At 42.4% G+C, this 14,149-nt stretch overlaps 1 protein-coding gene across 1 annotated transcript; it reads right to left on the bottom strand.

The window, feature by feature from the left end:
* Positions 1–377: 377 nt before the first annotated feature.
* LOC144934220 (uncharacterized) lies at positions 378–12,852 on the bottom strand. The gene is made up of 10 exons (XM_078859825.1): positions 12,677–12,852; positions 11,922–11,977; positions 10,041–10,189; positions 8,782–8,934; positions 7,552–7,686; positions 3,948–6,304; positions 3,435–3,513; positions 2,906–3,048; positions 1,751–1,843; positions 378–983 (listed from the first exon to the last, which is right to left on the bottom strand). Exons 1-10 carry the CDS (start codon positions 12,797–12,799, stop codon positions 822–824), a joined length of 3,450 nt encoding a protein of 1,149 aa, XP_078715951.1. The 5' UTR covers positions 12,800–12,852; the 3' UTR covers positions 378–821.
* Between the last annotated feature and the right edge of the window lie 1,297 nt (positions 12,853–14,149).

Raw genomic sequence — 14,149 nt, 5'->3', positions numbered from 1 at the left:
AATTCATAATTACAATATTAACCAATTTCCCACGCGCAATACTTATTTGCATGTCATTTGTCAAGCTAATATGCTTTCTGGAGCTGGAATGTGGCCAAATGGTAACCAGTCTTGGACCATTAAATCCTGATGCTTAGATAACCAGGTTGTCAGTGACTGAAAGTCAAGATTTCAACCAACCCATTGAGTGTGGTGTCAGCCAAGTGCTGGCCTCTTTATCCACGTCAAAAACATTGGTGTCAAAGTAGTCATAGACGGTGCTATAGCTTACAACCACTGCAAAAACTACTAAAAAGCTACATCTTAACAGTGATTAGTGTCCTCCCAGAGAACACGTAGCAATGCCCTTTCATATTCACTGGAAGCACATTCAAAGCTATTTTGTCAAATATTTATTTTAAGAAACCAATACATGAACTTGCTGTGACTGATTCTAACATTTCAAAAAAATACACATTGGAAACAAATTCATTCTCTGAATGACAAGACTAAACTTCCAAAAAACATGATATAATTATTTAAGGCAGTTGACCACTACTGTAAAAATTTAATAAAACCACCACATTCATTTAAGGAAATGTAACACTACTTTTCAGAAAAATGACAGCAGGGTTTCTCAAACTTTAGTTCTACCTCCCAAAAGTTAAATTTTAAACGTTTAGGTTTTCCTCCCATTCACATAGAAGCATGTTTAATTAATGCACACTATTCTGAAATTAGGAAATAGACTCCGAGACTGGGGGTTAAAAACAAGGAATTCGCTGGATTAATGGAGCGACATCACATTTGCAGTTTCTCCTGAAATCTCTGCGCGCGCCGATTTATTCGCTGTCAAATTTGACAGAGTTGACGGCAGTCATGTTGATTTGCCCTCCCCTGTAGCTGCCTCGCTTCTTCTTAGTCTTCTCGTGTTTAAAGGACTTGCCCTTGGTCACTTTGAGGTCATGAAATGCCTTCTCACCCCAGTCACCTTTAGCACCAGCCTGAATTCACAAGGGCAAAATAAAACAATTAGGTTGAAGGCCCTATGTTATACCCACACTGCATGCCCAATGCTAGTAGTACACAAGTTGTTAATGTGCACTGGAATAGTTGTCAAGTTAATTTTGTTTAACCAGGTGAGAACGAGAGACCATGTTAGTCTCATTTGCAAAGGTTAGCTGGGGCATTAGTATGCCAATAGGAGATTGATTGCTATACATATTCATAATTTAAGTAGTTTTTCGAATTGAGAAAATGTTGCACCAAGACAACACAATGGCTTAACTCTTGTGAATAACGTCCAGAGGTTCCTCTAACGTCCCATCTGACAGACGGTGCGAAGAACAACCACTAGGTCATGGATCCACTAACATTGTCAAGTTGGCCTGAGTAATGAAGACATTTGAATGGCTATGCTTTTTACAAAACATTTTTTAGTTTAAACTGCCATTATACGAAACAGCTAGATGGGTGTGTGGTACAATAAAAAAAAAATGCGACCCATTATAACGTGGGCAAGAGCAGTGGCACAGTGGCAATGCGCTGAGAACCCGGCGATCCAGACACAGCTGACATCGGTGGCGAGTGATACCTGAACCGGTCCTCATCCACTGACCAGTGTGGTTGTGTATAATCAACAACCACCACCACAGACACAGAAGTAGGCAAAGTGGTGAAAACTATTAAAGGAGTAGAATATGATTGGTAAAAGAGATTTGTAAATGACTGGGAAATGACTTTAATGGGCAGGTTTGTATAAGGTGCGGACCTTCGCGTCAAATGAGTTGTTGCTGAGACGTGGGTCAATCTCCACGTCGTCGTCATTCACACGCCTGAATGGAGTGTTGCCATTTGCCTTCTGCTGCACACACCAAAGCAAAACGCATGTCAGCTGATTGGCGAATAAAACTCAACCTTTACACATGTGAAACCGACAAATGACGAACGACTGCGGTTCGCAGCCACTTAGCACACGCACAGGCGAAGAGCCATTGAAGCAGGGGCTAAACAGAAAGCGATCGATGCAACGGAGGGCTCAAATGTCCCCCGGCTACGATTGTGCACATCATCTAGACTTGCTGCGGTACATTGTGCGATATAAGATCCAAGATATTCGTATCGTTTGCTTTTCAAAATATCGATATTGCGATGTTCTCATTTTACTTCTGACGGAGTATTTACAAAACTCAATCATTAAAGTTGTATATAGATATACATTACATTAGTAATTTGCTAAATGTTTTCCAGAGTAGCTGAAAGCATGGTGATCATAAGTCAATTTCAGTCGATCTAATTATTTATTTATTGTGACTGACAGCATGTGCATTTTTATAGGTTGTAAACTAGCAATGGTTAGAACATTATTGGCAGGTTGGTTGAGTGAACTGCAATTTAATTACGTAAGTAATGATAATTGTTTTTTTACCCTTCTATCTGGCAACAAAACTGACACCTGTTTTACAAGGAGTCATGTTTGCATAGACCACAATACCTGCAGCCATAATGCAAACAAAAAACATAACTCTGATAATATATGCACTGTCCTGTTGTGTTTTTTGTTTGCATTATGGCTGCAGGTATTGTGGTCTATGCAAACATGACTCCTTGTAAAAAAAGGTGTCAGTTTTGTTGCCAGATAGAAGGGTAAAAAACCAATTATCATATTTTTTACTGGCAAATGAGGTTCCAATGGCACATAAGTAATCTTAAACGATACCATTTAATGCAAAACAACCAATTTCTGGAAAACCGAAATCGCGATAATCGACATACGGTGAACTTTGATATCGTATCATGTTGTGAAACAACCGATTTCACGGCAATCCTAGCTAGCAGCAGCCACCGATCAGACGCCCATTCTTCCGTTTCTCAATCTCCAAAGGCCAAACAATCAAGTAGCTATGGACAAGTAACGAGTCGACACCTTTTTCGAAGCCTTGGGGACGGTCTGTGGTGTCTTCAGCTTCTCCTTTTTTAACGGGGTAGACATCGCACCCAACAAATTCTTTTCATCTGCGTCTTCTGAAGCAGAGATGCTATTTCGTTTCCTTTTTCCATTCACACTCCCTGTACATTTCACAGGGGAGATTCACTTGTTCACAACCGCAGCAGCTTGAAATGAACACCGTTTAAAGAAGAATCTGTTGAGGCAAGACTATGCGAAAGATTTTGTAAGTGGTTAATTTTATTTGGTGAATAACACATCAAGGACATTACTTAGCGGTACAACTCAATTGTTAGTACTGCCACTATGCCCCCGTGGTCTGTCACCCAACATCACGAACCCGCACAAACCAGTGTGGGTTGCAGGATGATGAAATTACCCACACAAACAACAGTATGGGGGAGAGCTCTCATGCAGCAGTGGATTCAAACAATCGGCTACACATGTACAGCTAAGGTGCAACATTGTTCATGCCGTATCTTGGAGGAACTGCTGCCCTTTTCCTTACCCGACAAAGTCTTGGCAGTATCTGCCGCGACTGGCTTGGGAGTTGCCGCAGCCTTTGCTTTGTCATCTTCATCCTCCGACTGGTAAAAGTTTTCAAATTGTTACTCATTCAAAACCACACAAATAAGTCTCCTTCACCGATAATTCTCAGGTACGTATAAGCAAAGTATTGGTTTAAACAAAAAAAGTATACCTTTAATAAAAAGCTAAGGATTCAAGCCTGCTAACCAAAGGAGTCAACACAAAGCTGCTTCACCATTCTTTAATTCTGATAGTTCGAACAAAAACTCAAGTTATTTTTGGCAAGTAATTTCATTTGACAGCTGTCGGCTTAATTTCCTAACGCTCAAATGATTAAGGTGTTGTCATACACAGTTGTCTACAAATTTTGAGGGCTATGTATGACAACCATTTAACTTTTTATTTTTGGAAAAAAAAAAATATTTTGCACACAAGGCAGTGGTGGTCATGGCACAGCCGGTCCTACATTTTATCGAACCTTGCCGCCACTCACCGAAGAGGAGCTGTCAGAGCTGCTGCCATCCGCCTTGGTGGTCTTGCTGGCTGGAGACTTCCCATTTGGCTTCGTCGCCACAGGAGTAGCAACAGGGGTACCCTTTACGGCCGATTTGCTATTTGCGGGACTTTTGTCCTCACTGCTTGAGCTGTCAGAGTCCGAGCTGCTCTCTTGCTTCTTGGCAGGAGCCACTTTGGGCTTTGCTGGGGTGGCCTGGGCCGAAACCGATGTATTCATGGAAGGTTTTACCTCTTTCTTCGATTTATTTTCATCTTCGTCACTGTCAGAGCTGTCGGAATCTGAGCTGCTTTCCTTCTTCTCAGCTACTGGCTTCTTTGCTGTGGCCGGTGATTTGGCTGGCTTTGTTGCAGAAGCGGAGATAGATTGTTCTGTGGGAGGAGTGACTTTCTTTGGCTCTGCCTCATCATCAGAACTATCTGAATCAGAACTGCTGTCTTTCTTGTCAGCTGCAGGAGTCTGCACAGCATTCTTTTTTGGAGTTTTTTTCTCCACTACAGAGTTATCAGCTGGCGTTGTTGCAGCTTTTTTTTTGGTCTTCTTTTCACTGCTTGAACTCAACTTGCCTTTCTTTGCAGGAGTCGTCGCAGACTTTGCAGTCTTTTTCACGGGAGCTTTCTTTGCTGCCTTTGATCCTGGTGTAGTCGTCTTTTTTGGCTCCTCGTCACTGTCAGAACTGTCGTCGGAATCGGAGCTGCTGTCTTTCTTGGCTGCTGCACTTTTTGCTGCAGGTGGTGTCTTCGCTGCTGCTGGTGTCTTTGCTGCCTTTGAAGGAGTGTTTTTCTCCGCTACCGCTTTTGTTGCTGGAGTGGCCACTTTCTTAGGTTCCTCATCACTGTCGGAACTATCGTCGGAATCAGAGCTGCTGTCTTTCTTGGCGGCTGGATTTTTTGCTGCAGGTGGTGTCTTCGCTGCTGCTGGTGTCTTTTCTGCTGCTGGTGTCTTTTCTGCCTTTGAAGGAGTGTTTTTCTCCGCTACCGCTTTTGTTGCTGGAGTGGCCACTTTCTTAGGTTCCTCATCACTGTCGGAACTATCGTCGGAATCAGAGCTGCTGTCTTTCTTGGCGGCTGGATTTTTCGCTGCAGGTGGTGTCTTCGCTACTGCTGGTGTATTTGCTGCTTTTGAAGGCGTGTTTTTCTCCGCTACCGCTTTTGTTGCCGGAGTGGCCAGTTTCTTTGGCTCCTCATCGCTGTCAGAACTATCGTCGGAATCAGAGCTGCTCTCTTTCTTGGCTGCTGGGCTTTTCGCTGCAGGTGCGGTCTTTGCTACTGCTGGTGTCTTTGCTGCTTTTGAAGGCGTGTTTTTCTCCGCTACCGCTTTTGTTGCCGGAGTGGCCGGTTTCTTTGGCTCCTCATCACTGTCAGAACTATCGTCGGAATCAGAGCTGCTGTCTTTCTTGGCTGCTGGGCTTTTCGCTGCAGGTGCGGTCTTTGCTACTGCTGGTGTCTTTGCTGCTTTTGAAGGCGTGTTTTTCTCCGCTACCGCTTTTGTTGCTGGAGTGGCGGGTTTCTTTGGCTCCTCGTCACTGTCGGAACTATCGTCAGAATCAGAGCTGCTGTCTTTCTTGGCTGCTGGGCTTTTCGCTGCAGGTGCGGTCTTCGATGCTGCTGGTGTCTTTGCTGCTTTTGAAGGCGTGTTTTTCACAGCTACCGCTTTTGTTGCTGGAGTGGCCGGTTTCTTTGGCTCCTCGTCACTGTCGGAACTATCATCGGAATCAGAGCGGCTGTCTTTCTTGGCTGCTGGGCTTTTCGCTGCAGGTGTGGTCTTTGCTGCAGCTGGAGTTTTTGCTGCTGGTTTTTTCACAGTCGGCGTTGAGGCAGGGGTTGTGGTCTTTTTTTTCGGCTCCTCATCACTACTGGAGCTATCAGAAGAATCGCTGCTGCTGGCTTTGACTGCACTGGCAGGGCCCACTACCTCTGCCTTAGCTGAAGGAGGTTTGGGGGTTGTAACAGCTGCAGGTTTTTTGGCCTTCTCATCTTCTTCGTCACTGCTGGAGCTGTCCGAACTACTGCTCTGGGGTTTTGTTTTTGTTTTCTGTGGCGTTTTTTTGCTTTCATTCGATGCTTTTGCTACTGGAGTTGCTGCAGCTTTTTTCTTCTGAGACTTAGCAACGACATCCTTTTTTTCAGGGCATTTTGCTTTACCTGGGGTTTTTTTTGCTTTCTTGGTCACCTTTTCGACGGTTTTCTTTTTTTCATCGGGCTCGTTGCTCTCTTCGTCAGAGCTCGAATTGCTCTTCGCCGCCTTCGCCGGAGTCACTTTCACTGCTGCCGCGGCCGGTGCCACGCCAGCTGTGGGAGATTTCTTTTTCTTTTCATCATCGGAGCTGCTAGAGTCTAAAAATGAAAATGTACCACGTAATGCACTGCTGTCATTGAGGTTAATCATTCCATACTTGCATCGAATAAAAGAATCCAAAGTTTGAGTAAAACGCATTAATCTATATATATATTTTTTCAAGGATGAATCAGCCACTAGATAATAGCAGCAGAGTTATTTTTGTTCCAACGATAAAGTACATTTCAAGCAAATGCACATGGTGCAAACATAAGTGTGTCCGCTTAAATGTAAAGTATGTTATTAAACTTGTGCTGAATTCCACAATATATTAAACCCTGATTTATAATAACATGAGCACATTGAGACAGTGGCTTTTGCAAAGCAGGCATTGACAAACCCTTTGGCACCACACCTTGCATAACAAGTATTGCATAAAAATCTATGTGATTTTTTTGTTTCAAAATTACAGAAAAGCAATATAGATTTGACGTTTCTGAATGTCGAATATATAAATATTGTTATTCTCAATTTAACTCACCGAGTTTGTTATTACATAAGCAACCTTTTATTGGGATAAAACCTCACTTTTGTCAAGAACACTGCCATAAAAGGAAAAATATATAGTCGGTGTTTTGGGCAAATGACTGTCTTCATAGCACAAAGAAGCAATGGAGAAAGTGGATAATTCGATTCCAAGATTGCACTATACATTATTGGGCCCGATCCAAAATATTTTTACAATACATCTTCATTAACAATTTTTAAATTGGCATATGAAACATTACCTATGATTAGATAAGAGTAATAGACAAACGCTTAAAATAATGAAAAAAGTATACATGAACCTATTTGTGTAAAAAAAAAAGTACTGGACATTTACAAAATGTTCCTAGCACATTGCATTTTTGGGTAACCCTGTTTGCAAGTGTGGTCAATAAAACAAGCATAACCGTAATCCATGTGATGACTAATGGGGCTATCATTTCAATTACATTAAAGAGGATCTCAGGAAAGGTATTTCTTTTGTTGGGAAAAGTTATCAAGTTGTTTTCATCTAAGTGTACATTCAGAATAAAAGGCACAAATATTGACGAATTTTTCCCTCAAATCAAGAACCATTTTTGTCCAATTGGACCCATATCTTTCATTCCAAGAGTTACGTACAATGGACATGTCAATACTTTACGATTGAAAGCAATTCACTGCAAGAACTGTTGGCTGCAAGAACTGTTGGCAACAAAAACATGCCGCACAAAGAGGTTTTGAGAAAAAAATGCTGGAGATAAAATTACAAGGCACTTACCGGAGTCACTATCCGAACTGGACGAAGAGGCCTTTCCCTTGGCAGAAGAGGCGGGGGGTGGTGGTGCCTTGGAGGCCGGAGTTGCACTCGAAGACTTGTTCAATACAGAGGGAGGAGGCACTGCGCTATAGGCTCCTGCGTCAAATTCGAAAAACAATAAACACAGGATTGTGGTAAAAGACAACCTAGTTTTTCAAATAAGACGATTTTCTCCCGTCCTCATGCGGCATATGAAAGCCTTGCTCTAACAGCACATACACAATGTGTTTCTCACCCAAACATGGGGAGGCAATCAATCTCCTGTTTAGGCATGAACAAAGGGTGAAAATTGGACTACGCACAGCCAATAGCCTACTTATTGCTATCCCGGGAAATGTTGCCTCCGTCCACCCAAGAGAGCCACGTTTTAAAGACAATAACAATATATATACAAGCCAATCACTTCAAAAATTACCACAGATTAGCAATAATGGCAACACTTTACACAAATTTAAAGAAAAATATTGAAACTATTATTGCTAACGGATCCAAAATCTATAAATTGCCAAAATAAGCATACATTCGTGAAATGTAGTGTTATGCTGTGTACCAGTGCGGTAATTGTGTGGATGTTAAATGTGAAGCTATAGGTTGAACTTTGCACGCTCATGTGCATTGGTATCGGTTTTCGAACATACCTCAGAAAATAGCCTCAAATTGGACTTCATTTACAGCTTGTTTTAAGTGATAAAAAAATGAAACCATTCATGTGGATGTGGCACAAAATTCCATAGGACCACTACTCTATAAACTTAAGCAATCATTTTATTGCCGTTTACCTAACATCACATGTCTTCACAGCTACAACTGTTTTCACAGATAAAACCCATCCAATTCACTCCTGAAGTGCTGTTTTGATGTCCGTTATGTACGACTGCACAAAACAAAGATCCCCTGTGCAGCCTTGAGAATATGCTGGGGCACATTGCTTGCCGTTAACGAGTATCTATGAAGGTTGGCATGGCGCACAAGGAGGGCCCCCCCCCACCCAACAAGACTCTCCAGAATTTATATTTAAAAATCGCACTGTGCACACGTCAGTCAGGCTGCGTCGACCAAGGAGAGGCCCAGGATTGGTTCAGATATTCACCCCCAAATTTTTACCAGCGTGCCAGCCACAACACTACCGTTTCCCTCGTACCACTACACCACTACACCAACACACAGACATCCGTGTACACATGCACACACCAGATTTTGCTTGTTTCTTTGCTGCTGGCTTCTCGTCTTCAGAGTCGTCCGAACTGTCGCTGCTTGAAACGTCTTTCTGCTTTGGCGCGCCGTTACCTTTGACAAGAGATGCTGCTTCTTTCTTAACAGCCATACCATTGCTCGGTTTTCCATCTATCGAACAGAGAAATGGTTGCATTTCATTAAAATAATGCTCTACACTCAAACTTCGCCCATCGCAAGTTTAATCACAGAATTGACCAAATTTACGGAGGACTAGATCGCCTATCGCACCCCTGTGGCTCGACTATTGACAGCAAAATCCTTGTACACATTGTAAAGAAGTACTGTACTCTGACTGAAATCTGCTCGCGATGATGCTGCCTTGGAAGAACACGCGATCATCATCCATGCTAAGTAAATGATTTTAGTTTTTTTTAAGCTGCACAATATTTACTGTACATGTCATTACCCTTACCGTTATTTACAGGTTTCCTTTTATGTATACGTGTACAGTAATGTACACGACATTTTTCTATTTTTAAGAACTTACCCCCGCGATAGGCAAGGTTATGGTGTATTGTCTATTAGGGTGTGTGCAACCAGATCAAAATATGTGCATTGTGTAGGCAACAAAAGGGACATATGTACAACTTAAATAAAAAATAAAACCGCAAGCCAGTGCATAAGACGTACAAGTCAGTAAAATACATATCATTCAAGCACAATTATAAAATAAACCTATTAGAATAGGCTTTGACAAAAAATACAGCATTTTATGACTACCAAACCTTGTAAATGTTTTCTTCAAACAATAGGCTGGGGTTAAAAAGCAATTGCTTCAATAACAATAGCTATATTTACCATGGGCAAAATCCACTTTAGTTGCCAATCAATCAAAGAAACATAGTTCTTGTCTTGAGACAGCAACACCATTCCATATAAATTGCACAATTTTTCCCCTGAGGAATATGTTGGTCTCCACAAATCTGTCAACCAACAGGAAGATCTTAAGACTAGTCGGTCGCCAGACTGCAAGGGCATATTTTTGGGTTGTCTATTATGCATCAGCTGTGGAATCTAGCTGATAGAAAGCAAAGTGTAGTGGTGGCCATGATGACATCAATCTTGTTGCCACTTTTTTCTGACATACATTGGCACTCGAGGCAGATGAACTTCTTTTGCACCGTATGCAGGGAAGGACAACTAAACACAAAAAACAGTTCTCAAGAAATTACAAACATGCTGGTCACCACCACATCCTATTAAAGTCCACAAACCTTTGGCACCACTGGCTGTCGCTGGTTTTTCATCCTCTGTGTCGGAGCTCTCCGACGAGCTGGAGGGATCGGCAGTGCGTTGCCGCTTGCTGGCGGTCGGCTGCTCCGTCATAACGGACTGCGCCTTTCTCTTGCGCGACTCGGGTGACCTGTGAACAAGTGTGACGCAACCGTCAGGAACAATCATTCTGCGCCCACAGAGTACAATTTCACGTCATGGGTAGAAACACCGCAGTTGTGATTCATTATGCGAGTTAAAAACACAATAATATAGCTATACTCTTTAGTTCTTTTGGTAAAGTCACGTAGATAAAAAATAAAAAGAATAAAAATTAAATCACGACGTTTCGGAAGCAGCACAAGCTTCTGTCATCAGGTGGGACAACCACAGTAAGAAACAAATTAGTGTAGTGGGCAAAAGTCGCTCGTAACAAGATATTATATAAGGCAAGAGGGGGGAGGAGCCAGGGAGGAGATGCAGGGGGGGGTAGGGGGGGCTACAACCACTGCATTGCCAACGCCAAAGTAATTACGTTATTACCATGTTAATAACATCCTTTCAGTGGACTGTGCTAACAATAATATAGCTGTGTGCAAGGAAATACTATGACAAGACAGAAATCCAGGTTAGAAAATGCAGAGGACAAGAATCTAGAATTGAGCTTGAACAAAGCAGTGGTACTGGTGAAATACCAAAAACCAGGTGGTAAAGGATCTTAAATAGAATATTTAACAAAGCAGTAATATTGGCGAGAAAAATAAATCAGTTGTGTTAATTTAATTGAGCCATCATCGCTCATCAAGTGGTTGTAGGGATAGCTTTTGCTCTTAGCCTGTACAAGGGAAACTTAAGTGTAAACACTTGTATATGGTGAATTGAAGTTGAATGTGAGAAATCTAAAATTGTCTCCATGAAGAAAACGGTACCACTAGCGTCGTGCCACATTAAGTGACACCAGTTTCTGCCGTGACCAATTAACTACGTCCCTCTCGGACAAGTTTTCCCAACTTATCACACGCAGGCCGAGTTTGACTTGGGATCACCATCTTGGCATTGAAAATGACCCACCATGGGCTTTTAAATTTCAATATTGAAGTAAACCTTTCAGAAGACTGAATGTATTTAGTAAACCACCTTACGTCTCTGCAGTGATAAGTGTAGAGAGAGGTATGTGGGGGCGACAGCAGCTTCCGTAAGTGATTGACCCTTTATTTTTACACACACTTTTGTCACATCGACCGATTACATATTATTCATATCTAGGTTTTGCATACGCTAACCATATTATTTACGTGAATTTGTTTCCAATATCTCTATTTTAAAAAATATCCTTTACATTTATTTTGAAGACATCTGCAAACTAAATTGCCTGTGGTTCGCCGCTTCTGCATATTAGTCAATACTCTACACAAAGCATACACCCCTGCTCTCGGACCTAGTTTTCCTCTTAGTCACTGTAAAATACCCTTTCTCTGTAACCTGTTATTAACTACATTAACTTCATATATCTTCAATCAGGTGGGGGATACTAAAACCCACGGGCCAACTACACTTGACAAGGCCTTTGGCCACACTAGGTCTTCCAATTTGAAACGGCATATACACGATTCTTATCCATCCATGAAAACACCTCAGCCACTGCACTAATCGGGTATTAGAAAGTTGTATTTTCCAAGTGCGTTTCTAATATTAGCGCACTCACGTGTCACTGCAAAACAGAAGTGAGAGGACATGTGTTGCCGTGTGGTCACGTGTGACCCACCATAGGTATTTTGATTGAAATTGGTCCTCAATTTTGGAAAATGTTAACTAAACTAGGTTACATGGACTGTGCAATACACACATGCAGTTAGGACACAAAGTAAGCGTAAGTTACTTACTTGACCCACACATTGTACACATCCAACAGCTTGGGACCATCAGGGTCTGGCACCTTCTGTAAAATAATGGAAAAATAAATCACACAAGGTACTGCCATTGCATCAATATTCAAGAGCATTTTTACAACTTAATTGAGTACATTGAAATTATAATCAATGTCATTTACTTACGGATTAAACAATTACAACTATTTGAACCAAGGTCTTATTGTCCGCTAAAGACCCACTAAAATTGGCCTTTAGTCAATTTGGGCCGAAACTTTAAATCTAAAATCAAGCGAACTCTATCAAATGCGTAAATGCCTCACCACCGTCTTATAACCGATAAAGTGTGGTAATCTTCACCGCATTTGGCATGAAATTGTTGAAACGAGGTAATGGTAATTGCGCCAATAGCCATTTAACGACTGTAAAAAAAATCACCGTCTGGTGCCATACTGACGCGCTTGACCATAACGTTACATCTAGAATCATAACCGTTAGTCTTTTTTAATATCACCACGCTGCAAACTAAGCAGGGCATAGTACGGAGACTCGCATCTCTCGCTTTTCATCACCCGTGCCGAAGACGGCACACTAAGAAACATTGCACGTGCAATTACCACCGACATATGAAACGTCAAAGCCACTTAAAATGTTACAATTTAACGCCAATTTTTACGAGGGCCCAGTCACGCAGGCCTCGGCGACCACGTGTCTCCATCGCTGCAAACCACCACCACCCTCACGCTCCCCACCACCGCCCAGGGGCCCACCACTTTGGCTTTCTTCACGAACTCCGCGGCCGCCTTCACGAATTTGTTCTCCAGCAAGAAGCTGTAGATGAAGGGGAAAAGGTCGCTGGGCAGGCCGCTACCGCTGCTGCTACCGCTCGCCATGTCTCCGTCTCCGTGAGCAACGTGGTGAGAGCCTCACTCTCCCTCAACTTGTGGTAAATGACGTCACCTGGGTGGGTGACGTCATGTTGTGCAGTTCGGTGCTCGGCCCACGCCCGCCCCGCAAACCCCTGCCCCACGCCCCGCCCCCACCCCACCCCCACCCCGCCCCTTGTCTCTTGATTTCCCAACTTGTTACACAAATTCTAGATTTGAAGTTTCGTGACTGCAATGATTCATACTCTTAGGTTTTTTCGGTAAAGTCACGTAGGTAAAACAGAAAAAAAATATATATCGAAATAAAATAATAATGCATGAAAATAAATCAATTAAATCACGACGTTTCGGAGGCAACACAAGTCTCCGTCTTCAGGTGGGACCGTCACAGCTAAATTTACTGTATCAAGTGACAAGCTCTTAAATACAAGGGGAGGAGCCACATTTAGATAAGCTCCTCCCCCCTCCCCTTAACCAGTATTTAAGATCTTGTCTCTTGGATTTCTCTTCACTTGATGCAGTAAATTTATAGCTGTGACGGTCCCACCTGAAGACGGAGACTTGTGTTGCCTCCGAAACGTCGTGATTTAATTGAGTTATTTTCATTTATTATTCTTTTATTTCTATTATTATTTTGGTTACACAAATCTTGACTTAAAGCTTTCGTGAATGCAGAAATTCATAATCTTTGGGTCTTTCGGTAAAGCCACGTAGATAGAAAAAAATAACAAAAATCTAAATCACGACGTTTCGATCTGCGGAGGCAGGCTGTTTATAAAGGTTTAGAGATGGACAGGGCAGCTAATGTTAATGTAGGAACAAAGAGGAGAGAGAAATTTGCATGTAAATGTAAGCTCGGCTAGGGCTCGGACGACGCAGTGGCAAACCGCCAATTACTAACACACCTAAAGGTTGGCTGTGTTCGTGAATGTAACTCAGAGAGTCCAAAATAACTGCTAACATCGGTAGGTAGGACAGGAACATCAAAGCCAGTTATGACCGAAACTGGTTAATAACGTCCTTCCAATGATTGCTCAGTTCTGTACCCATCTTCTCGGTTGAAATTGTGTCTGTTTATATATCTGGATGGCTTCATGAACGAATCTTTACTGGAAGCCAGTGGGTTTTCAGAGTACCTTCGTCTTGGCAAAATAAATGTAATGTGTGCCCACCGCGTTAAAATAATGATCAGCCACGGCTGAGGCATTGGTCCTACCGTGTTTTAGATCTGCCTTATGTTCACGAACACGGTCTGAGACATGTCGCTTCGTTTCCCCAATGTAACTGCTGCCGCAGACACAGCTTAGTTTGTAGACACCGGGGTATTGCATTTCAGGGATCACATCCTTCACAGAT

Source organism: Lampetra fluviatilis, chromosome 9 (genome assembly GCF_964198595.1).
Source record: "Lampetra fluviatilis chromosome 9, kcLamFluv1.1, whole genome shotgun sequence".
NCBI lineage: Eukaryota > Metazoa > Chordata > Hyperoartia > Petromyzontiformes > Petromyzontidae > Lampetra > Lampetra fluviatilis.
The sequence above is the reverse complement of the archived record's forward strand: the minus strand, read 5'-3'. Positions and strand labels throughout refer to the sequence as shown.